This window comes from Pleurodeles waltl, chromosome 9, assembly GCF_031143425.1.
Source record: "Pleurodeles waltl isolate 20211129_DDA chromosome 9, aPleWal1.hap1.20221129, whole genome shotgun sequence".
Taxonomy (NCBI): Eukaryota; Metazoa; Chordata; class Amphibia; order Caudata; family Salamandridae; genus Pleurodeles; species Pleurodeles waltl.
In genome coordinates this window covers 802,430,272-802,457,028 of record NC_090448.1, presented here as the reverse complement: position 1 = coordinate 802,457,028, position 26,757 = coordinate 802,430,272, and the positions used below count along the sequence as shown (strand labels likewise).

General features: G+C 43.8%; 1 protein-coding gene across 2 annotated transcripts in view; it reads left to right on the top strand.

The window, feature by feature from the left end:
- Positions 1-26,757, top strand: part of LOC138260001 (solute carrier family 22 member 6-B-like) — an 896,476-nt gene that overhangs the window by 381,261 nt on the left and 488,458 nt on the right. For both annotated transcript variants that reach the window (XM_069208048.1, XM_069208047.1), the window contains exons 2-5: positions 425-528; positions 13,460-13,614; positions 23,521-23,689; positions 24,445-24,568. In XM_069208048.1, the coding sequence (XP_069064149.1) occupies positions 425-528; positions 13,460-13,614; positions 23,521-23,689; positions 24,445-24,568 (552 nt within the window). The remainder of the gene's footprint in view (positions 1-424; positions 529-13,459; positions 13,615-23,520; positions 23,690-24,444; positions 24,569-26,757) is intronic.

Below are 26,757 nucleotides of genomic sequence, written 5' to 3'. Positions count from 1 at the left end.
AACACAGTTGTCCCAGACTGATCTCATCATGTTAATCCCTGACCTTTCAACAGAAGTTTCAATCTCTCTCTTTGTACTGCATGCATTTCACAGTCCAATGTAACAACCTTGAACACACCACACAATGCCATGTATCACTTTTCAATGTTCTGCTGAAGGCCTGCCATGCAGCATGTATCCATTAAGTGGTCATGTATTTCTCCAAGTGGCAATGGGATATGGACCATACCCAGCATAATAAAAGCTTCTTAAGTAAAACACATAGAATAAAGTACAATGGAGTGAACATTGCTGAATGTCTGACATGCAATGTGGTACAATTCAAATCCTCTATCATGATATACCTCAAACAAAATCTTCTAGTTGTCTGAGCTTTATGATCATGGCCATTTATATTAATGCTGTCTCACTCTCTCCCTTGCAGTGGGACCTGGTATGTGATTCCAAGCAGATGCAACCAATAGCCCAGTCTATATACATGTTGGGTTTGCTGGTGGGAGCTGTACTGTATGGTGGGCTATCGGACAGGTAAAATACAATCTACTAAAAGCAATGAAAAATCTTCATCTGCCATGTTCTTTCCTTGACTGTAGGACAACCCCTTGTCCATGAGATGTCAACTGCAATAGGTAACTGCCAGCCACATTGATAATTAGCCATGTGTTGTTTCCCAAGTGAATTTCTTATACTTGTATGTATAGTGTCTGGAGGTTAAAAAGATGCTAACAAGCTTGGTCCTATCACATGGAGGTACTTTCTATGGGAAGTTGATCCCATAAAAATTATAGCTCTACAAATATGACACCTCCTCCTCCTGAAATCCATTCCATATAATCAAATAAATGCAACAGATGCCAAAATGAATTTAACATGTCTTAAAAAATATGATACATGGCGGAATCAATATACCATATAGCAATGAATAAATTATGTAATGGATTATCTGAATGAATACCACATATGGTAAATTAAATAAAACATGTACTAAAATGAATGCCAAACATACTGAAATTAATATGGCCATTTTTTACAAGAATAAAGCATCCGCCTAAATGAATATGATATGCCTTAAAGAGAATATGACATCCTCTGAAGTGAAAATTATTTTAGGAGGAACATGACACAGATAAAATGAATGTGTTGCACATAAATTAATAGAGCATTGAATGAAATCACTATGACTCACTTTAAAATAAATATGTTGCTATTTTGAAGTGAATATAATACATGCCAAGACTGTAGGAGGCTGGCCTGGTTTGTAGTTGGTACCTAAGATACTTACACCTTATGCCAGTTCCGGTTATCCCTTATTAGAGACTGTAGCCAGTGTTCTAGCAGCTTAGGCTGTCTAGAGGTAGTTGTAGCAGAGCAGCTTAGGCTGAACTAGGAGACATGCAAAGCTCCTGCAATACCACAATAGTTACACAGTACTTATACACAAAAAAAGACAATACTCAGTGTTACCAAAAATAAAGGTACTTTATTTTAGTGACACAAGGCCAAAAATATCTTAGAGGCAATACTCCTTCTGGAGGTAAGTATTATACACAATATATGCACTAGTGACCAAAATCAGGTAAGTAAACAGTCATAGAATAGTGCAAACAGTAGAAAATACAATAGAATGCAATAGGCCTAGGGGCAACACAAACCATATACTAAGAAAGTGGAATGCAAATCACGAATTACACCCTAGGTAAATGTAGTGTGTAGAGGGGCGCTGGGAGTGTAAGAAAACACCAAAGGTAAGTAAAGTTCCCCATCCAAGAGCCCAGGAAAGTAGGAGTAAAGTACTGCAAGTTTCCTCAGGACACACTACAAGTCGTAATAAGAGATATTGCAAGAACCAAGCAACACTGCAATCAAGAACCAGTGGATTGCTGAACCTGAAGACCTGTGAAGAGAGGAGACCAAGTCCAGAAGTCGCAGAAGATTCCAGGAAGGACAGGAGCCCCTGCCAACCTAGAAGATGGTGCAAAACTGGATTCTCCGGTAAGAAGAGGAGTACAGAAGAGCACCAGAGGAGATGGCTGCGGGTTCCTGTGTGTTGCAGGAGATGTCCCACGTTCAGTTGTCGGATGCAGGCTGTTTGCGTCGATGGATTCCGCCAACAAGCTTTGGTTAACGCAAGTTCACGGTTTGTGTCAAAGTGGTGCTGCCTGGACCCAGGAGGGACCTGGGGGACTCAACTCGAACAGAGGAGACAGAGGGGGCTCTCAGCACTGGAGTCCCTGGGCACGGGGACAAAGAAGGTGGAAAGTGCAGTTGTCGCAGCACAACAAAGGAAGGTCCCACGCCCCGGAGAACAACTCAGTGAGTTGTATGTCGCAGGATGGAGTGCTGGGGACCTGGGCTACACTGTGCAGGAAGGATTCTCGGAAGAACTGCACAGAAGCCCAAACAGCTGGAGATGATACGGTGCACAGGGGTACTGTCGCAGCACGGGAGGGCAAGCTCTAACCTTCACCAAATTTGGACAGTCCGGGTCAGGTCGGTCCACCACCTGTGTTCCAAGGAGCACACTTGTCATCATGAGAGGAGTCCCAGTGGACCAGCTGGAGCTGAAGTTGCAGGTCACAGGAGTCGGCCTGGATACTTTGTTGCAGTTACAGTGGTTCCTGGAGCAGTCTGAGGTTGATCCGAGAGTCAGAAGCTGAAGCAGATGATGCAGAGGATTCCTGGAGGAGTCTCACAAGCTGAATCTGAGAAAACACCCAGAGGAGAGACCCTAAATAGCCCTGAGAGGGGGATTGGCTACCTACCCAGGTGTGCGCCTATCGGGAGGGGTCTCTGAAGTGTCACCTGCTGGCACTGGCCACTCAGAGGCCTCCAGAGTGTCCCCACATCTTGTAATCCAAGGTGGCTAATGACAGGGACACACTGGAGAAGCTCTCGGCACCACCCCTGGGGTGGTGATGGACAGGGGAGTGGTCACTCCCCCTTTCTTTGTCCAGTTTCACGCCAGAGCAGGGACTGGAGGTCCCTGAATCAGTGTAGACTGGCTTATGCAAGGAGGGCACCGTCTGTCCCCCTCAAAGCATTTCCAGAGTCTCTGTGAGCTACCCCTCCCAAGCCAGTAACACCTATTTCCAAAGGGAGAGGGTGTAACACCCTCCTCCCAAAGGAAATGCATTGTTCTGCCTTACTAGGATTGAGCTGCTCAGTCCCCAGAAGGGCAGAATCCTGTCTGTGAGGTGGCAGCAACTGGGGCTGCAGTGGAAACCTCAGAGAGCTAGTTTGGCAGTCTTGGGGGTCCATGGTGGAGCCCCCAGGTTGCATGGGATTTGCCCCCCCATACCAGATTTAGAAGGGGGGAACAATTCCATGACCTTAGACAACTTACGTGGTCATATTCGGAGTTACCATTGTGTAACTACATATATGTATTGATATATATGTAGTGCATGCGTGTAATGGTATCACCGCCCTCGTGAAGTCTGGGGTATTGGCCCTGGACAGTGTGGGGGCATCTTTGCTAGTGCAAGGGTGCCCTCACACTTAGTAACTTTGCACCTAGCCTTCAGTAAATGAAGGTTAGACATATAGGTGACTTATAGGTGACTTAAGTGCAGTGGAAACGGCTGTGAAATAGTGTGTGCACTATTTCACTCAGGCTGCAGAGGCAGTCCTGAAGAAATGGTTTATCTGAGATCCTTATGGGTGGCAAAAGAAATGCTGCAGCCCATAAGGATCTCCTGGAACCCCAATGCCCTGGGTACCTAGGCACCATATACTAGGGACCTATGGTTAGCACAACTTTGGTAAGACAGTTGAGCATACTGACAACACACACATTAGGCCACAAACTATGAGCACTGGGGTCCTGGCTAGCAGGATCCCAGTGAGCCAGGCAAAACACACTGGCAAACAGGCAGAAATTGGGGGTAACATGCCAAGAAAGATGGTACTTTCCTACAAAGACGAATAGGACACATCTTGAAATGGAAATTATACCTTTTGAAATTAATAAGATATACATTGAATTGAATATGTCACATATTGAAATTAATGCATAACATACATAAATAAATATAATCCATGTTGAAACAAATATGACATGTCCAATTGAACATGACCCACGCTTAAATGAGTATGATGTATTAAAATGATTGTAGCCAGTGCTAAAATCAATGCAACGTCCATTGAAAGCAATATAGAATCAACCGAGAGGAAAATTATACACATTGAAGTTAGCATGAAATGTGATGAGATGTACTGAAATGTTATTAAACTAAATAAGGAAACTGCTGAAATCAATAAAATGAATGCTTAAACTCGTAAAACATGTGTTGATATGAATGTGATCTACATTAAAATCAAAATGACATACACTAAAAATTTTATGAAATGACTTGATGAATGTGATCACTGTACAAATGAATACCAAAAATACTTTAAAAATATGGCTCATGTTGATATGAATATGCTATAGATGAAATAAATATGGCATGCACTGCAAATTATAGAACATCTTTAAAAAGTACTGACTTGCCTTAACATGAATATGACTTACACTAAAATGAATATGACCATGGTTGAAACACGTATGCATTAAATGCTTTGAAATTAATATGGTACATCTTGAAATTAATATAACATACAAATAAATGAATATGATAGGGATTTAAATAATAAATAGATAAAGCTCCACATAACTTCTTAATAGGTTGTCCATGTATTAAGTATGCCCAGTATTAAAAAGATAATAACGTCAGGCTAAAACAAATTTGACACATGTTGAAATTAATATAGAATTTGTTGAAACAAATGTGGCCTGTGTCAAAATGTATTTGCAGTGTGTTAAAATTAATATGACACGCACTGTAAATAATACGAAACCCCCTGATATAAATGTGGCATGCTGTGGAATAAATAAAGTGCATTTTAAAGTAAATATGACCCTTATTTCAACAACTAATGCAAGCAGTAAGAAATGATGATGACATTCTTTGAAATGAATATCACTTGTTGAAAGTGATAGCGCATGTGCTAGATTGAATATAAGTTGCAAAGAAATGAATTAACATGCATTGGACATTCTTTTAAAATGCAACACATGGACATGAGGCATGAGGGGATTGTGGTGCACGAATATGCAGCATGAGAGTCTGAGGCACAAAGACAGAGACAAACTATTGTGGAGCAGTATCATTGTATGGTTTCATGTGGTACTGCTACTTCCAAATACCAGAAATAGAGGATCCGGATTTAAACATCCTGCCATTGAAGCTGCCTGACACGTGAAAATGGCGATGGAAAGTTTCACTTGCTCAGAGCTAGCGATATATCATGGAAAATAACAAAAATGTATCCTTAAAAAAATAATGGCGAATTCAAATGTATTCAAATGGCTTCACACACAACCAAGCAGATAGAATAAAAACCTGGAAACTAGAAACAATTTTTCATGGACGCAACTGTCTATGTCTTAAAAGTACAGGCCTTCAGTTAGAAATACGGATCCTTCAAATGCACAGGTGTCAATCAAGAATATAGAATTTTTGTTCAGACTTCATATCACTCACACTCACAAACACCACCAAGGAGGAATCCTACGTCATCCATTTTTTTCATGTTGAATGTAAATCTGTATCCCTGTCCATTTACTCCTACAGTGGCAGAAAAAGATGGGAGCAGCTTAGCACTAACGGGCATTACCACCCTCTAAAGCCCCAGCCTCATCAAGAGAGGCCTACAAATCCTCTGAAAACGTCCATATCTTGACAATCTATTGGCAGGATATTTAAAGTATCCAGCACCAGCTGCAGTAGAATGCAGTAGAACCTATTAAGCATTTGGACAGCCATCCCACATGCATGAAACTTGGCTTGGTTCACTTTGTTGCTATATAGGAATTTCAAACAGCAGCGGACAAGTGATTGTCCCTCCTACACTTTCAAAGTCATGATGCAGGTTTTAACTGCCCTTCTTATGTAAATGTTACAGCACATTGTGTTCCACAGGCACCCCAAGACAGAAATTGTTGTCAAGTTAAATGCTGTACATTTGGAGAATTCCCATATTAATATTTGGTGCTGGGCTGTAGATTGTACCAGTGTGGCACTGCACCTCCAATTTTAACACAACGGGAAAATACAGCTCTTCATCAACCTGCAGTTGGTGTATAAAGCAGACCTAATCATTACTTATTGTTTGGTTTGTTTCCCTTGATCCACTCAGGACTTAATGATCCTCAGAAAAAACAGGATTCCATCTAGAGTGTAGAATATTCTACTGGTTGAGAATGTCAAACACCAATCCCTAACATACTTTAGCTTAGCCTAGATATGAAATATTGTATTGATAGGAAATGTGTGAAGATGTTGTCATACTTGCATGAAAACAATCCCCCCAGTCACCTCAAGAAAATAAACTAATAACCAAACTATCTAGGCCCCTGGCTGCCCCATTCTAGCTCCCACCCTGATCCCAAATGACCCCGTCCCATAACAACACCATCCTACCTCCAACCCCAAATTAACTCAAGGAAAGAGACTTGTAATTGCATGCCTGATACCATTAGCTAGTCCATTCCTAATTACCACTCTACCCAACTATCTAACAACCCAAGTGAAGAATGAGGATCACTTTCTTGCCTTCTTCAAAGGGGTCCGATCAGACTCAGAAAACTGTGCAGTTTTTTAATGGCTTGACCGGTGAGGCTTGTTGGACAGCATATGCAGCATAAGAGGATGCAGGGTCAGACTGGGGCAGGAAATAGGCCTAGGCATGAGAATAAATGTAGCCCCCATTAGCGAATCAGATAGCTGAAAGAGAGGCCCACATTTGCAAATCAGGACAGTTTTGAACGTGTACAGACATGCCGCATAGGTGTTTTGTAAGATATGGAAGACCACATGCATTTGTGCTTTCTGAAGGCAAGGTTTGCGATTATGTGGGAGCAATCAACATTAAAAACTGGCCCATCAGACCATAAATAAGGCCCAGAAACTGCCAAATAAATGGGCCACATACTGACGTGTCAGACCAGTACTTCCTGCATTACTGCACTGCCATACAAGCCAGTCTGACCCCTGTAGGAGGAGTGGGGAGATTGTGCTGCAAAAGTGCTGCTGTTCCTGCCCAGGCCATGGCAGGGTTGTCTCCACCCAACATCTGCACTTTAAGTTTCTCCAACACAAATGTGTTGACCTGGAGGGCAGATACCACAGCAAACGTTCCCTGCACAATCTAGATACAGAGGTCCTGAATGCTCACCTGTCACTTGGCCGTTTACTGGCTCAAGAACCTCTGCAAGTTGCTGCCATGCATTTCATCACATGCCAGTTTGTCCTGTATGTCTCCATCAAGTAAACTATGTGCTGCTCTGTAGTACTGATGTCTAGCCCCTGCTGTATTTTATGTCCAAATGCTCATCTGGCCTATCAATCATGGACTTTCAAGACAGCAATATTGGCACCACAATTATTCAGCAAGGCACTGTACCAGCTGTAGGACTTTCTATCACCCCAAAATAAATTCAATCTCCCTTTTCCATCCTGCCAGTGGAATAGGCTGACTCAGGTGCAGGAGTGGGCACTTCTACCTGCTCTGTATCTACGTCACAAGTGCCACATGAAGGGGTACTTGTTGGGAGTTTTCCTCAACTTCCTGGATTACTCCCAGCGCTCACTCACCCACCTCATAAGTAAGAAGTGTTCCATCCTTTGGGTTTCAATGGGCATGTTGGTGGGACCTTCCCCTTCCACCCCTGAGCCCCCCCACCCCCCCTGTGACGTCTTTCAATCACTGGGGAGGCCCGGAGGGGCTTCAAAGGGAAGGAAAAGTATTTCCTTCCCTTTGAAGTCTCTCCGAGGGTTTCAAAAGCCGGATTGCTTGCAATCCGGCTTTTGAAACCCCACTAGACACCAGGGATTTTTTTTTTTTTTATTGTTATTGACAAAAGGGAGCGACCCCTTGGGCAAGGGTCGCTCCCAGGGGGGGCACATTTTCGGGAAGGCCTTTTCTGCCCCCCCTGGGGGCAGAAACCTCTAGGCACCAGGGACCATTTTTTTTTGTTTTTTTTTATGTTGAATTTTTTTTTTTTTTGGTGGGGAGCGACCGCTTAGGCAAGGGTCGCTCCCCTTGGGGGAAAATTATATTTTGGCCTATTTTGATGAGGCCAATCTGCCCCCAAGGGGGGTAGAAACCACTAGACACCAGGGAGTTTTTTCTTTGCGTGAATTTCACGCAAAGGGAGCGACCCCTTAGGCAAGGGTCGCTCCCTGGGGGGGAGGGCAATTTATTTTAGGCCATTTCTGCCCCCAAGGGGGCAGAAACCACTAGGCACCTGGGATTTGTTTTTTGGCGCCAATGTCATGCAGGGGGAGCGACCCCGTAGGCAAGGGTCGCCCCCAGGGGGGGGGGGGGAGCTGGGGGGGCAAATTTATTTTAGGCCTTTTATGCCCCCGGGGGGGCAGAACCCTCAGGGCACCAGGGCAAAAAATTTTGTTGTGTTTTTTTTTTTTTTTTTTTTTTTTGAGATGGGGAGCGACCCATCAGGCAAGGGTCGCTCCCCTGGGGGGGATATTGTATTTAGGCCATTTCTGCTCCCCTTGGGGACAGATTGGCCGATTTTAGGTCAATCTGCCCCCAAGGGGGCAGAAACCACTAGGCACCTGGGATTTGTTTTTTGGCGCCAATGTCATGCAGGGGGAGCGACCCCGTAGGCAGGGGTTGTTCCTGGGCAGGGGCAGGGGGAGATTGGGGAGTTGGGGGGGTCAAATTTATTTTAGGGCATTTCTGCCCCCCCCCCTCCCGGGGCCGGCTGAGCTAGAGGCCAAACTCCACAGGTAGGCACTTTGCAAAAAACACCTCTGTTTTCTGTGAAAAAATATGTTCTGTCCACGTTGTGTTTTGGGCCATTTCCTTTCGTGGGCGCTAGGCCCACCCACAGAAGTGAGGTACCATTTTTATTGAGAGACTTAGGGGAACGCTGGGTGGAAGGAAATTTGTGGCTCCTCTCAGATTCCAGAACTTTCTGCCACTGAAATGTGAGGAACATGTGTTTTTTTAGCCACATTTTGAGGTTTGCAAAGGATTCTGGGTAACAGAACCTGGTCCGAGCCCCACAAGTCACCCCATCTTGGATTCCCCTAGGTCTCTAGTTTTCAGAAATGCACAGGTTTGGTAGGTTTCCCTAGGTGCCGGCTGAGCTACAGGCCAAAATCCACAGGTAGGCACTGTTTTCTTTCAAAAATTTGGATGTGTCCACGTTGCGCTTTGGGGCATTTCCTCTCGCGGGCGCTAGGCCTACCCACACAAGTGAGGTATAATTTTTATCGGGAGACTTGGGGGAACGCTGGGTGGAAGGAAATTTGTGCCTCCTCTCAGATTCCCGAACTTTCTGACACAGAAATGTGAGGAACATGTGTTTTTTTAGCCAAATTTTGAGGTTTGCAAAGGATTCTGGGTAACAGAACCTGGTCCGAGCCCCGCAAGTCACCCCTCCTTGGATTCCCCTAGGTCTCTAGTTTTCAGAAATGCACAGGTTTGGTAGGTTTCCCTAGGTGACGGCTGAGCTAGAGGCCAAAATCTACAGGTAGGCACTTCGCAAAAAACACCTCTGTTTTCTTCCAAAAATTTGGATGTGTCCACGTTGCGCTTTGGGGCATTTCCTGTCGCGGGAGCTAGGCCTACCCACACAAGTGAGGTATCATTTTTATCGGGAGACTTGGGGGAACGCTGGGTGGAAGGAAATTTGTGCCTCCTCTCAGATTCCCGAACTTTCTGACACAGAAATGTGAGGAACATGTGTTTTTTTAGCCAAATTTTGAGGTTTGCAAAGGATTCTGGGTAACAGAACCTGGTCCGAGCCCCGCAAGTCACACCTCCTTGGATTCCCCTAGGTCTCTAGTTTTCAGAAATGCACAGGTTTGATAGGTTTCCCTAGGTGCCGGCTGAGCTAGAGGCCAAAATCTACAGGTAGGCACTTCGCAAAAAACACCTCTGTTTTCTTCCAAAAATTTGGATGTGTCCACGTTGCGCTTTGGGGCGTTTCCTGTCGCGGGCGCTAGGCCTACCCACACAAGTGAGGTATAATTTTTATCGGGAGACTTGGGGGAACGCTGGGTGGAAGGAAATTTGTGGCTCCTCTCAGATTCCCGAACTTTCTGACACAGAAATGTGAGGAACATGTGTTTTTTTAGCCAAATTTTGAGGTTTGCAAAGGATTCTGGGTAACAGAACCTGGTCCGAGCCCCGCAAGTCACCCCTCCTTGGATTCCCCTAGGTCTCTAGTTTTCAGAAATGCACAGGTTTGGTAGGTTTCCCTAGGTGACGGCTGAGCTAGAGGCCAAAATCTACAGGTAGGCACTTCGCTAAAAACACCTCTGTTTTCTTCCAAAAATTTGGATGTGTCCACGTTGCGCTTTGGGGCGTTTCCTGTCGCGGGAGCTAGGCCTACCCACACAAGTGAGGTATCATTTTTATCGGGAGACTTGAGGGAACGCTGGGTGGAAGGACATTTGTGCCTCCTCTCAGATTCCCGAACTTTCTGACACAGAAATGTGAGGAACATGTGTTTTTTTAGCCAAATTTTGAGGTTTGCAAAGGATTCTGGGTAACAGAACCTGGTCCGAGCCCCGCAAGTCACCCCTCCTTGGATTCCCCTAGGTCTCTAGTTTTCAGAAATGCACAGGTTTGGTAGGTTTCCCTAGGTGCCGGCTGAGCTAGAGGCCAAAATCTACAGGTAGGCACTTCGCAAAAAACACCTCTGTTTTCTTCCAAAAATGTGGATGTGTCCACGTTGCGCTTTGGGGCGTTTCCTGTCGCGGGCGCTAGGCCTACCCACACAAGTGAGGTATAATTTTTATCGGGAGACTTGGGGGAACGCTGGGTGGAAGGAAATTTGTGGCTCCTCTCAGATTCCCGAACTTTCTGCCACAGAAATGTGAGGAACATGTGTTTTTTTAGCCAAATTTTGAGGTTTGCAAAGGATTCTGGGTAACAGAACCTGGTCCGAGCCCCGCAAGTCACCCCTCCTTGGATTCCCCTAGGTCTCTAGTTTTCAGAAATGCACAGGTTTGGTAGGTTTCCCTAGGTGCCGGCTGAGCTAGAGGCCAAAATCTCCAGGTAGGTACTTCGCAAAAAACACCTCTGTTTTCTTCCAAAAATTTGGATGTGTTCACGTTGCGCTTTGGGGCGTTTCCTGTCGCGGGCGCTAGGCCTACCCACACAAGTGAGGTATCATTTTTATCGGGAGACTTGGGGGAACTCTGGGTGGAAGGAAATTTGTGGCTCCTCTCAGATTCCCGAACTTTCTGCCACAGAAATGTGAGGAACATGTGTTTTTTTAGCCAAATTGTGAGGTTTGCAAAGGATTCTGGGTAACAGAACCTGGTCCGAGCCCCGCAAGTCACCCCTCCTCGGATTCCCCTAGGTCTCTAGTTTTCAGAAATGCACAGGTTTGGTAGGTTTCCCTAGGTGCCGGCTGAGCTAGAGGCCAAAATCTACAGGTAGGCACTTCGCAAAAAACACCTCTGTTTTCTTCCAAAAATTTGGATGTGTCCACGTTGCGCTTTGGGGCGTTTCCTGTCGCGGGCGCTAGGCCTACCCACACAAGTGAGGTATCATTTTTATCGGGAGACTTGGGAGAACATAGATTAGCAAAACAAGTGTTATTGCCCCTTGTCTTTCTCTACATTTTTTCCTTCTAAATATAGGAGAGTGTGTAAAAAAGACATCTATTTGAGAAATGCCCTGTAATTCTCATGCTAGTATGGTCACCCCGGAATTCAGAGATGTGCAAATAACCACTGCTCCTCAACACCTTATCTTGTGCCCTTTTTGGAAATACAAAGGTTTTCTTGATAGCAATTTTTTACTCTTTATATTTCAGCAAATGAATTGCAGTATACCCGGTATAGAATGAAAACGCACTGCAGGGTGCAGCTCATTTATTGGCTCTGGGTTCCTCTGGTTCTTGATGAACCTACAAGCCCTATATATCCCCGCAACCAGAGGAGTCCAGCAGACGTAACGGTATATTGCTTTCGATAATCTGACATTGCAGGGAAAAGTTACAGAGTAAAACGTAGAGAAAAATTGATGTTTTTTTCACCTCAATTTCAATATTTTTCTTTTTCAGTTGTTATTTTCTGTAGGAAATCCTTGTAGGATCTACACAAATGACCCCTTGCTGAATTCAGAATTTTGTGTACTTTTTAGAAATGTTTAGGTTTCTAGGATCCAGCATTGGTTTCATGCCCATTTCTGTCACTGACTGGAAGGAGGCTGAAAGCACAAACAATTGAAAAAATGGGGTATGTCCCAGTAAAATGCCAAAATTGTGTTGAAAAATTGGGTTTTCTGATTCAAGTCTGCCTGTTCCTGAAAGCTGGGAAGCTGCTGAGTTTAGCACTGCAAACCCTTTGTTGATGCCATTTTCAGGGGAAAAACCACAAGCCTTCTTCTGCAGCCACTTTTTCCAATTTTTTTGAAAAAAACGAAATTTTCCCTGAATTTTGGCCAATTTCTTGGCCTCCTTCAGGGGAACCCACAAAGTCTGGGTACCTCTAGAATCCCTAGGTTGTTGGAAAAAAAGGACGCAAATTTGGCTTGGTTAGCTTATGTGGACAAAAAGTTATGAGGGCCTAAGCGCGAACTGCCCCAAATAGGCAAAAAAAGGCCTGGCACAGGAGGGGGAAAAGGCCTGGCAGCGAAGGGGTTAAGGTGTGAGCAGAGCTGCCACTGCTTTCAACACAGTGTTGTCCCTATTAGTTTTCTGTTTCTCATGCATGCAGAGTCCAAGTGATTCTAACCTACCTGTCCAAACGTAACTGACTGCATCTACTTTGGAAGCACATTTGACATGTGTGCTGGCAAATTGTCCATTCTGGATTACTGTTATGATTACTGTTATGTGAGAATGGTTTACTGTTAAGTGCCATTACGTGTGTGTGGGGGAGGGGGGCAGGTGTTTTTGTCAGTGTGGGCATGTAAAAATCCCAGGTGAAAACCAGCAGACACTTCACCATACCCAAATGGAAGCACTTGTATACAATTATTTATATGACAGTAAAGTTTTAGTTGGGTAACACCCCCAACAAACCCATAGATATGCATCTGCCCCCACCTCTACAGACTTTGACTAGTTGCATTAGTTGCTAGTGAAAAAGATAATTTATTTTAAAGTACTGTGCTTGATTCACAAGATGGACTACAAGCAAGCATCTTGCATCCTGGCATATAGGATTACTCCGTATCACCCAGGCAGATGACTCCGCTCAGCCTTTGTGTCTAAACTCCGGATTCCTAGATGCAAGAAAGCAAGAGCCAGAGGCAGATCCTCTTCAGTTCATGGACCCAAACTGTGGAATAGTATAACAAGACACATTTGACTGACAAGAATAAGAATAAGAATGTCAGTAGTGATTGGAATTGTATGGACTCTTTCATGCTCAGAACAAAAGACCACTGATTCACACCCACTATGTTATTTTTTTCTTTGTTGCTACAGGTATGGGCGGCGAGGTATACTTCTCTGGTGCTACTTTCAAATAGCAGGGACTGGGTTAGGTACTGCATTCTCACCAAACTACATCTCCTACTGCATCTTCCGCTTTCTAACTGGAATGGGCATATCTGGAGTTGCAATTAATACTATATGTCTAAGTAAGTAACACTGATATGCTGGAATAAAATGTGGGCAAGGAATTGTGCTGAAGTATGAGGATGTGTAACTAGTCATGTCTGCAGCTGTAGGAGTTTTTATCTTCAGTGTTGTCAAACAAGGGTTGTGAAGGTCATTGAAACACACAGATAACAGATCACTTGAAAATACCACCACTGACACAGTATCTGAAATATTGGGGTGTCACTTTATATCTCTCTGGGGAGTCTTGAGTGATTTACCTTGGTGTCTAAGAAGGCTACGTGGGTATTTGGGTCATTTTCAGCAGATCTAGGTTTCCACAAATCTGAATGTATTCTTCTTGAATAAGTAAAAAATTATATTTATGGAAAGTCATCTATGTTACTGTGAAGTCAGGTCAGGTATTTGGTCATGGAGGTGAAAAAAAATATGTTTTTTCTTGAAGGATATGTCTTTAACTCTGCTACAGAACTCACATATACCTAACTAACCATATCACAAAGACCCCATTCTACATTTCCATGTGTATGGTTTTCAACTTTAGTCTACCATCTGGGAGGGCCCCAAGGGGCGAAAAGTCAACAGTTTGGAAAAATTCACATGTTGCTTCTTTTCTGGTGGATATTTCCCTAATACAGCCACACTGCATCATCAAGCAGGTGCCTACAGTAAGATGCTGAAATCAGAGTTGGTGGCATTTCCTTCTGAAGGGAAGTACCCAGTGGAGTTTGGAAACTACCATCACATCAAGTACTGCTTAGGTCCTTTCTTTATTATATCAACTATTTATCTTTTGTTACTTGCATGATAGTCAAGAAATAGGGCCCTTCGGTTTCCAACATTTATATGTCAATACAAACCCTTGTTTTATTTAATTCCAATCTTTGTAACGCAACACTCCACCAATGTTTGGGTTTACATAATGTAAACTAAAATGGTTAACGAAAAACAAGAAAACAGTAAAGCAAGGTAAGAGCTGAGTGCTCCAGAGTGCCATATGTGAAGGTACTAGTAATGCAGAGGCTTATGCTGCCAAGTCAAGTATGAACATATGTGTGAAAAATGTATACTTTGTAAATGGGAATGTGATGCCTGTTAGGTGTCAAGAGTCTACTGCAAAATTTGGAAATTGTTTTGCTTTACGGTATTTTATAGCAACTCTTGGTATGTTCAGTTTAAATATACATGGACATTAAGCAGGCTTGTAAGTCAAAATGTCAAAGTCAGTAAAATTTAACTATCCTTATATCACCTCCAGAATATCACTACTGACATATCATCAAAGCAAGAATATCCAATGAAGAACAGGCTTAATGTTCTTTACTCCACATCTACTTACCTTGATAATATGTCTGTAGACAATACTGTGATGTCTTTATAAGTGTTGGTAGATATTACAAACTCAGGCCCTCGTTACAAGTCTGCTGGTCCTAGGACCACCAGACTCGCTGTGGTGGTCGGACTGCACCAATGCAGCGGTACAGTCTCTACATTCTGACCGTGGTGAACGCGCCGCGGTCAGAACGACAGCACCGCCACTTCTTTGCCGGCTGCACTGCCTTGGGGATTATGAGTCCTCTCTCCGCTGGCTTTTACATGGCGGTTGCACTGCCATGTAAAAGCTGGCAGAGAGGGTGGCTGGGGGCCCCATGGGAGCCCCTGCACTACCCATGCATTTGGACCCATGGACAGTCCCATTGCGCTTTTCACTCTGCTTAGCAGACAGTGAGAAGCACGATGAGTGCAGTTGCACGACGCACAGCAACATTGCCACCGGCGTCAATGTTATGGCCTTTTTTCCGCTGGGCCAGCAGGTGGAATCTCTGTTTCCACCTGCTGGCCCAGCGGGAAACTCGTAATAGGGGCCATGAGAGGGCTGCCACATAGGTGGTAACTGGACTGCAGGAGTTGGGCCGGGCGGCAAATTCATAATCAGGGCCTCAATGTTGTAATATCTGCCTGTGTTAGAATACAATTAAGGAGTTGACTCTCATTCTCAGGGTTAGTAGAGGAGAATTCTAGATGGTGGCTGTCTGGACTGAAAAAGTGTAGCCCTTCACCTGGATCTTGGTAACAGGGGGTTGTAAAAAGTAAGAGCTTACTAATAAAGATGTTATTTAAGGCCAGTTAAATAAATAATAGATCTACTAGGAATGAACAACCATGTTTAAGCAGGCTCAGAGCAATAAATGTAACTTTGTGGTCACGCTTAACAAGTGGAAAAATCCAGTACATTTAAGATTTAGACAAATCATTTTACTTCAGATAAGGCCCTAACAGAACCATTCTGAAGGTGTTGCAGTCTACTCTGTGCATGTTTCAGCAGATCAAAATATTCATCTTTAGTACAGTCAGTTCTAACTTGTGCAATCAGGATGTCTCACTGGACTCTCTGGGAAACAAATAGGAGGAATTTTATTTTGACACACTTTCATTGAAAGAAGAATTTTACCCTAAGAGAATTTTGCTCTAAGAGTTAGTAATCTGATTCAAGATGGACTCCTAGATTATTGAATTTCATAGAGGGTTCAGTGCATTGTCCTAGTTCTGACAGATGTTTTGATGCTATTCTACACATATTGAATAAACAATTTCTACTTTCGAGGGATTCATTTTTGAAGGATGTCTATCCATCCTGGTCTGGATAGCAAGTAATCAATATATACAGATAATGAGGTGTATCATGATGGAAGAAAGTGTGATGTATATTACTAAAAATGCCAGTGACATTCATCCAAGGCTTGATAACAATAATCAAACTGAAACACCCAACTAAAGTGGCAGTCAGCCTTTGAACACTGTCAAAATGAAAATCCAAATGCTCCAGACCAAAGCAATGAACCTAAGAATGGTTCAACGAATATCATAAAAACGAAATGAGAAGTCACATGATAGTTTCAAAAAATACCAAACAATGTAAAAAAAGACAAAAATGAAATTGACAGAATATTTACAGTGGGGGGTAGCGGATGACACATGTAAAATTGCTGTGAAAAACATACGTATGTATTACAAATAAGTATTTGAAAAATAAAATAAGAAAGATCTAAAATTTGCCCTGGTTGCCCAAATTCCAGAAAAATTGAATTATGCATACTTGTGTAATGAAGGCATTTGAAGAAGTCAACTCAATCAAAGTGCTTGGTCTTGACAACATTGGCTTCAACCATCTGTACAATGTACATGAAAAATAACCAAAACTGCTGCCTAGAATTCTAGTAACTTGGTTGAAAACGAGACAAGCCCCAACGTGCATCTAAAAGAACAGTTTGATATTAAATCCAAAACATTGCTTGTAAATCAACTCAACAAAATAAGCAATTGGAGACAGATTAGAAAAGGTACAGCAATAATGATGTAACTAACAGTATTTGTGACAAAAAGAATCACATGCTTCACAAACATGATTTAAAGAACAGAAAGGCTTTATGGAGATAAGGGGATGTCCCAAGAACCTGAAACTCCTGCAAACCATCATAAAAGGGGCACCACTGAACACACTCTTTCATCAGTGTTCATAGACAGTTTGAAAGCATTTCTTTCTGTCAGTAATCGTCCCATCATACACTGTTCTAGAAGGCAGGAAATCATGTTTGCATATTTGAGACATGAGAGCAGACTGGTAAAAAAACTCAACAACATAGTTCAAGGGAAGACCTAATTATTTATTACCAGAATTTGAGTTAATCAAATTGACTAATGTTCCTCACTACATTCAATACTTCCATAGAGCTTCTACTGTGTGATATTCAAAAAATGGCAAAGATTTTACATTTGGGTATGTAAGGCTCATAGAACAAAATCCTCCTATAGACTTCTCAGATGACATAGCAGTACTCAATGACACCTGGGAAGGTACAGGTATCACCTTGAAAATCATTTATTCAACAAGGTAACCAGCCTAAAACTAAACGTTAAGAAGACATATGGGCTTTGTATAGGTCAAATAAATGCAGGACGGTTGTGATACGCCTCACCGCACTCTAAGTCTATCCTTCAAACTGGGTATTCCACTAACGTGGGTCAACCATACCCAAAGATGCATCAAATCAAATAAATAATGGAAGGGGCACACCACATATGTAAACCTATATTGAAAGAAGGTCCAGTCCTAGAAGGGAATATCCCAAAGCTGTCACAAATTCAAAGTGTTGGTAAAAAAAAGCGTATTAGTTTCTTACTTGCAGCAGAATAAATAGACAGCCGCTGGTGGTCTTGCAACATATATGTGGTGTGTCCCTTCTATTTTTTATTTGGGTTTTTCATAGGGCCTCGCAAAAATAAAATATTAGCAAACAACTGTAAACAACAGCAATTTTACAAGCAAAATATCAAAAACATACAACCAAGTGACAGGGAATGATACCTCAGATTGACCTTTGACCCCCACACGGGCCATGCTAAAAAACACAACAATGTAAACGATGCCCTAACACATTGAGCTTTAAAGCTATAAAATGTATCACTCAAACCCAATCAAAAAGTTGAAATTTTACAAACTAGAAATGGCAGGTAAAGTGGTAATAACTCTCATCCAACTCCACTAACAAATAAATATCTGACGAGTTATCTGCACTTACCAGTGTCTGTCTGGTGGACTGTTGAACTAAAAAAAGATCAAATTGTGGTCTGGCATTAACAAAACTATGTACAACAAAAGGAATGACCAAAGTAAAAAGCCTACCATATTTAAATGAAGCTATAGGCCTTTCTTTTGCTCACTCATTTTTGTATGCAATAGATGAATAAATAGCATTGTTGCACATATTATAAAAATACACAGTTTAGAAGTGGAAGAAAGCTGTTTCTTAAACTACTCGTACCGTTTATTAGCTTTATGGAACTTGAGAAACAATGAGTTTGAAGAATGAACAATCTCCCAGTGCAGGAAGAAAGCATGAAGTTATCTCAAGGACAGCCGAAGCTATTTTTTGGATTATCGAGCTCTTGAAAATAAAGGAAAATCAATACATTGCAGCGCTTATGTTGAGAGTGAATGTCATGCAAACAAAAAGCAATCCCCAGAGGGAAAGGATCCACCATTGATTCTCTGTCGATATTGCAAAGATGTTTATGATACAATTACATATGTATAAGGAATACAGACCAATAAAAACTACACAAGAGTAAAAATACAAAATAAGACAATGCAGCTTCTGATAGATAGAGCAAAATGGCGTGGGTGGCTACCATGTAGATAACAGAAAGAACAGCTAAATTGAACTGAGGAAATAGGATGTTCTGTTCACCATAGATGCTGTAGTGATCGATGTATCAATCTTATATGAAAACTCACAGGGATTGCAAACTGGGTTCGAAACATTGTGCGACAGGTTAGTGTTAGACTTCTGATGATTTGTTGTAGCAACATAATTCCCACTCAACATGGGAGGAACTGCAGGTTGACACATTTAGAGTGAAGTTACCATCTATGAGATGGAAACTAAAGGCTTCGAAATCAGAATATTCCCTAAATCCATAACAATGCCACTGCTTTGGGGCCTCAGTTGGCCTGGAATGGCTGGCCTTCTGGCCAGTGCATACAGCTGCTCACTTAGGGACCCAGGCAAGGATGAAAGGGGATAGTTCCATCCCCCTTGTGTGTCATCCTATGGGCTGATTTTCTGTCCCCATGGGCACACATGCGTCTCTCTGCTGCCTGCAAGAAGAATATGGTTTTGCCTTGAGGGAGGTCCCCTACCTATGTCACATGATGTGCAGGCCTCCCACTTCTGCCCTGTACCACAGAGTGCAGGCTGAGGGCCACAGTCCCTTGTATATCACCATCATGACCAGATGACAGAGGCAAGCTGGCAGGTGGCTTTATGCCCTAGGGCTTTCTTGGTAACAAATCTATTGGACCTAGTCATTCTGATCAACACTGCCAGTGGGTTGGCCCATCTGGCCAGCCACTGCCCACAGATATCAGAATATTGGCTGGCCTTGGCCATCCGATTAGCATCTGGCTAAAACTTTCTAGTTGGCGGCTTATTGACCAGATGGCCAGAGTTCCGACTGGTACAATTAACTTTAATGTGTCTCTCCTCATGCATTGTATAAATTCCCACTTTGTGAGCCCCCACTGTGGATTAGGCATCTAACATCCCATTTGAGACCTTTCACCACTGTATGTTGGCCACTGCTTGGTGGAGGGAGAACATTCTGAAGTTGAATGCAAGTAGAACTGAGGTGCTCTGGGTAAAAGGCAAGCATTCCATCAGCCTCGTTACATCAAAATTGTGGCCCTCGTTCTGGATTAATCTTCCTTGCCAGGCCAAATAATCCAAGAACCTCGGCTTTTATGTGATGAAAAGCTGGCCCCGAATAGGTAGATTAAAGTTCCCTCTTCTATCTTCTTCCTTTTGCTTCAGGTTCTGCAAAACTGCTAAAAAATCTTAATTTCCTTCCATGTGTGATGCACTTTCTGGTGGTCCAAGTGGCTATATTTGGCTGGCATGATTATTGCAATGCTCTCTATCTACACCTACCTGCCAGATGAAATTGCAGCGACAAAGCTGGCTTTCAGATTGCCCAGATATTCTTCCAGCTCAGGAGCTCTCAACATTTTACATGGGCTTCCAAGCGAATAAACATTTAAACCATATGTTCGGTTCATAGAGTGCTGTATAGGTCTGGTCCAGGTAACATCAAAAACAAATTCTCCTACAATGTTCCAATTCACAAGTTGCTATCTTTGGATGCTGTACTTTGTCGGTTGCGGGGTTTAAACTGTCTTGTATGTCTGGCAGTTGCTCCTCTGTGTCAGAAACAAGGATAAGAAATGTGCTTCTTGTGACGTTCTGGAAAACATCTGGACAATTATTTTTGTATAAAACCCTAAAAACTTTCCTTTACTGTCAATAACTTTTCCTGATGGTCTTGGTGTCCTCTTTCACCAAGCATCGGGACACCTGCATATTTGTGTGCTCTAGAAATCAATTAACATTAACATTATCATTAACATTGTAGTCGAAGAAAAATGCTTAGGCCCAGAGGCCTTTAATCATCTCAGGAAAATATGGCTAGGTCTTGGCAGGGGAACAGCACCACTGGACGGACTTAGTTACCAGTCTCAGGTGGGGACAGAGTGGGACCAGCTCAAACCAATCTCTGTAAGAGGTCTGTTAAGCAAAATTGGGTTCCTCCGACCTACAGCAGCCGCCATGTGTCCAGGCTCTGACTATAGCCCTCTTCCCTACCCAGGGCTGGGTGCTGCCAGATTGCAGAGGTATCTTGTTCTTCCTCAGGATGTTGTGCTCAAAGAAGCCACAGTGGAAGGATGGTGAAGACATTGCAGAATCCTGCATCCTGTTCCCCTAGGCCAGGGCTCTAGGGACAGACTCCTTTAGGCAAACCAACTCAATGGAACCCGAGTGAGAGGTCAGTGAAGCCAATGCAGATACATGGGGCATGGCTTAAGCCCAGGCCTAGATTCAGGCACAGGTCAGAACCACAATCCTTCCCCGTGCAGGGTGACACCATACCAGGGAGGAGGCTTGTGCTCCTTTGGCTAGAGGTTAGTGAACCCTGCATTGATGCCTGTGTTCAAGGCACCGTCCAGAGACACTTTCCTTATCCATTGCAAGTCACCACCAGACCTGGGAGAATTCTTGTAAATGGATACCAGGGGCCTGGTTCCCTGGGCAGGGCTGCAGGCCCTAGCCAGAGTCATCTTCCTTACATGGAGCAAAGTTCTGACATTCCAGGAGGGATTCTAATGCTTCTCTGTACTGACTAGCTCTGAGAAGCCCCAAAGGGGTGTCCATGAAGGCAATGTGAATGCCACGAGTCAGGTCCCTGGGACAGAGTTCCGGGCACCTGCCAGAGACACCTTTAATTCCCAGGGCATGGTGAAACCAGACTGGTGAAAATACTAGTGCCCTTCCAGACTGTCCAGCTCCCAGAAGCACCAGTGAGAGGTCCGTGAAGACAGCACTGATGCCTGGGGTCCCAGAACAGGGCTCCAGTCACCAGCCAGAGCCAACTTCCCTGCAAAGGGCAAAGTGCTGCTAGACTGGGGAGGACTCTCATGTTCCACCATGCTGCCCAGCTGCAAGAAGGCTGAATAAGAGGTCAATGAAACAAGTGCATATGCCTGGCTGGGTTCCCCAGGTCTGGGATGCAGGCACCAGCCAGAGCAACCTTCCCCATCCATTACAAAGTTCTATCTGACAGGGCAAAGTTACTGTGCTTTCCAGGACAACTACCTGCAAGAAGCCCCAGTGAAAAGTCACTTAAGTCGGAGAGGAAGCCTGGGGCCAAAACACCGTGGTTAGAGTTGCATGAAGCAGCCAGCACCTTCCCTAGGCCTGGCAGGATGCCAGCAGACATGGGAGGACTAGCATGCTTTTCCCGGCCACAGAGGTCCTAGAATCCCCACTGAAAAGTCTGTGAAGCCTGTGCAGATGTCACGGGCCTGGACTCCGAGGCCAGGGCACCAACCACTTGCTGCAGCCACATTTCTTACTAAAGGCACGGTATCGCCATATTGGGAAGGTTCCTGTGCTGCTCAGGACTGACCTGACTCCAAGAAGCCACAGGGAGAGGTCTGTGAAGCCTGCATGGATGCCTCCATGCGCTAGCCAGAGCCACCTTCTGTACACAGGGAAAGGTAGTGCCAGATCGGGAATGAGTGTTGTGTGCCTTTAGTTTGAGTAGCTCGAAGAAGTGCTGCTGAGAGTGCGGGGACACGGATACCTGGGGGCAGGTACCCTTCGCCAGGGCTGCAGGAAGTGGCCGGAGCTATCGTGCCTACCTACCTACCATTTTGCTTCTCGTAACCCATTATTAAATTTCTGTGATATGTGATATTAATACAGAGATTCATGGAAATAATCTGGTGCGTGTTTTTTCACAAATGGTCATGTCCCAGTAAGATGTCGTGTAGGCTAGGTCTTTTGTTCCCATTCCACTCCTCTATAAGGTACATACAGGGAAAGGAAGGGTTGAATTTCCAAAGATGCAGAATCTCTATAACTAGTACTTCAGAATAAAGCAGAGGGTTCTTTATTCTCTTGTTATCTTAATTTTAAATAAAGACCGCAGCTTCGTATTGTGCTCTGCTTACTCCACAGTCTAAAACTCCCCGTGATGTGTGGTCCAGGGAGCCGCAGGATGCCAGAGCTAACATAGCTTGAGAAGACATTGAGGAGCATTACAATGCTGAAGTTACTATATCAGGTGACTAAGAACATTGTACGGGATTTGTTTAGCTCACCCACAGTATACTGTATTAGGTACTATATTCAAACGTCCTCAGTAAAATCAAACTATATTTTCAATTGTCGTTCGTTAATTGCTTGAGTCGTGTGTTTTAGGATTTCCCTGGACTTATTTTGAATGACTGGTAAATAACACTGGTCACAATATCTGAAATTTCAAAATATTAGTACACTACCCACTAGTGAACATGCGCCTGCACTTCCATTAACAATGTTTCAGGATTTAATATTATTACTGTGATCTATGCAGAGGACAATATGTTTGGGGATTTTACATCAACCTTTTGGTGCCTATTCGCAATTTACATTGCTGGCAAAAATACTGGTGTCTTAAATGAGGAAATCAGACAATGATGCGTCTGCTGGAGCTCATTTTTTATCACTGGTTATAATTACTCTTCACTACTAGTGGTAATGCCATATGTCAGAGGGTAACTCAAAATACTATTACCAATTTCATTACTTTCATGTGGCGTGATAATCTCAGCAGGTGGGATTTCTTCTGTTACAAGGTCCATTTTATTAACATGACACTTGATATCAGGATTATGACACTGATATCAGGATTAGTGTTCATAAAGTGCTTCTTTGCCAACTGACTGCAGTATACTGCTCCCTCAGTAGCTTCACAATTAGTGCCATTGGCATGACGTGCGCAGGGAGTTTACTAATTTCTTCTTTCCTGTTTTTTGGCTTCTCTCGCAGTGATGGAATGGAACTCCAATCATGTCCGCACCATCATATCATCGATGTACGGATACTGCTTCTGCATTGGCCAGATGATCCTAGGGGGAGTGGCTTATGGAGTTAGAGACTGGCGTTGGATGCAGCTGGCTTCCTCGCTGCCTTTTTTAATATTTTTTTTCTACTCCTGGTAAGTTTATGTTACTAACCACAAACACAATGCCCTTGATTGCTTTCGATATTTTGGCTCTAGAGCAATGTCGCCATGTTAAAGTCAGTAAGTATATCACTTATGGCAACACTCACTGTTACAGAGTTATAATATTGAACTTTGATGCTCTCACTTTCATAGATGTTAATTCACCAAAATGGTAGTGATAACGGAAATGAAACATAGTCAGATGACAGACTTGACCCCTTGGTCAGACTTCACCCCCTCAACAGCTTTCTATTTGCTGACAGGGGCAACGGGATAAACAGGGAATACAATATCTACAGAGTAAGCAGGCTTCTTTTTCCTTTATTTTCCAGGCAGTATCTCTTTAGCCTTGGGTTTAATGGAGCAGGGGCCATGTCTGGTGAAGCAAAGAGAAAGCCAGGGTTTGTAGAGTTCCCATGGCTACGACAAATTGACATTCATTGTCCCTTGACAGGATTATACATAACACTGAGACATTAAAGCATCATACACGCATCACTCACTGTCATACAATAAATAGCTGTGGCACCAAAGTACTTTCACTTTCGCTCCGATTTTCACACAGAGGGTAATATAATTCTCTCAATGGCACTCTCAGTGTCGCATCTTTGATAATAGAGTACTCACCCATTATATTCTTACACTGATGCCCTCTCACTATCAAATGATCAGAAATTCAAACACCACTGTATTACATGTTTAGTTAGGATACTCTTATGTGACAATCTGTGCTTGATATCCTGCAGGTGGCTGCCAGAATCAGCCCGCTGGCAGATCCAAACTGGGAAACCGGAAGCTGCACTCCTTGCACTCAAGAGAGTGGCGAAAATAAATGGCAAAGAGGAGGAAGGGAAAGCGATTACCTTGGAGGTAAGGATAAGTGAAGCATAAAGCAACCAGGTGAAGTTTCTTCTACAGTTCCAAAAGAAGCCTTGGCAAGGCCAATAGGTCTGGCGTTTACAATATTCGAAGATGCTTCTTCAATGATTGGTGTTTTTCTTCATATGGTTGGGCGCGTGGATGGCTGAGTGGATGAACATGAGAGTATGCCAGTGAACGAGTGAACTGCAAATGACAGAGTGCATTGATGGATAAATAGATGAGTGAGTACATGAATGAGTGTCAGCAGCTATGAAGAGAGGGGAAAGCAGCCTCTTGTCAACAATCGACGGCGGCCACCTCCAGGACATTATCCTCGGGTATCTATGCTGTCAGCCACTCACATTGCATATGCATACATGTACACGCTCTCTCATTCCTCCCTTTTAAAGTGAACACAAGTATTGCATTACAAGAGTAAGACCTGACTCGGCCCGGCAGAAAACCCAATTCACATAATATGCCTTTTTTATGCTATCACCGGCAGCACCTCCTTACATTTCGCTATTTTATTAAGAGAAGTTTTTGTTAGAGGTGGTGTCAGCTAGTGGCCAGAATGTTGTCTTCAGAATGAGGACACTTGGATCTCTGCTTATGTATTTGACCAGACCTTGTGATCTTGAACAAATCACTTTATCACTCTATGACCATGTTGTCTTACCTGCGAAAACATTTTACTTTGCAGTAGTAAGTGATTCATGATAATGTATTCTCTGATGTGACACACTAACACACAGTCTTTGTAAAACACATTGATAGGCTTTGGGGTGTACTGCTGAGAATTAAAAAATAATATATTGAAAACTCCTTTTCTTGGGATTAAAAATGCAACAATAGGTGAGTGTAACCTGCAAATGTCAAATTCTGATCGCAGTGTTTCACACTTTCTTTTATTTATCCAGTATTATGAGAATGCACAGTTACTGCACATTATTTGTGGCTTCAACCGCCACGCAGCCAGGCATGCCTGCTTGAGCTATCTCAGCACGGCACCATCTGCCAGTGATTCTGATCCATATGTGCCCCCCCGGGGAAGCTTAAGGCTGGCAAATCTACGTCGTTTGCCGGGTCCAGGAACCCCCTTGAAGTAGCGGATGTTCCTGAAGAACCTGCCATCTGGTTACTGGAGGCAGTACTTCATGGTCAAGCAGAGCAGTTTATCAAACTGCTAGGAGCTATCTCTGAAATGAAAGGTACTGGTGAAGCTATGATAGACAGGGTAGCAGAAACAGTAGCCATAGGTCCGGATGGATTGCAGAAAACTGTCGGACAGGGAGACCACAACAGATGTGAAGATGGCACACCTAGATCCAGTCATCAACGATATGTAGACTCGGCTCTAGGACTTGAGGGAGGCGGTGAACCACCTACAAACCTGGGCGGAGGGTGCGGAGGGTCATTCTTGACTAAATAACATTTGCATCCTAGGCCTACCGAAACATGTGGAGGGCCAAAGTGCAGAACTATACTTAGAGCAATGGCTCATACAACACAACACATCTGAAACAGTAAACCCACAGCTTTTTTCACAGCGGAGAGGGCTCACCAGGCTCTTGGGTCAGCCCCCAGTTGCACGGCTCTTGAACTACAGAGACACAAACCTCTTCTCCAGACCACACATGTGCACGGCCTACGGACAAAGTGAACCTGTTCCCGGATTGCACAATCCTGGTCCAGAGAAACAGAAACTCATTCCTATGGGTTAAGGTGAAACTCTGCCAGCTGGTACACCATTATGCTTTTCTGTACCTTGTGAAATTGCACGTTGAGAGGTACAACACTACCATCTACTTTACAACATCAGAAGAAGTCTAGCAATGGCTGGAGTGGGATGGTGTCCCTCGAACAGAACTGGGCGATTGGGAGGAGGAGGGGTCAGGAAGATGCAGAAAGGCAGCTTGTCACAAGGACAGAATGTTGGGGAAACCCACAAATCAACAGGCAGAAACGGCGAGGGCACAGCTGGTGGTGGAGATTGCAACCTAGAGGCATTCGCAGGGAAAGGAATCAAGGCGCAACCTGGACCATGACCAGGGTGATCTGTGCTTGCTGGACATAGACATGGAACTGTTCCTTCAACAGGGACCAGCGGTAAGACAAATGAGAGCAGATATGGTGAGATCAGGGGAAGCCTACACACAGGAACCTATGGTCTGTCCCAGCCCTAAGACCCAGGTGCG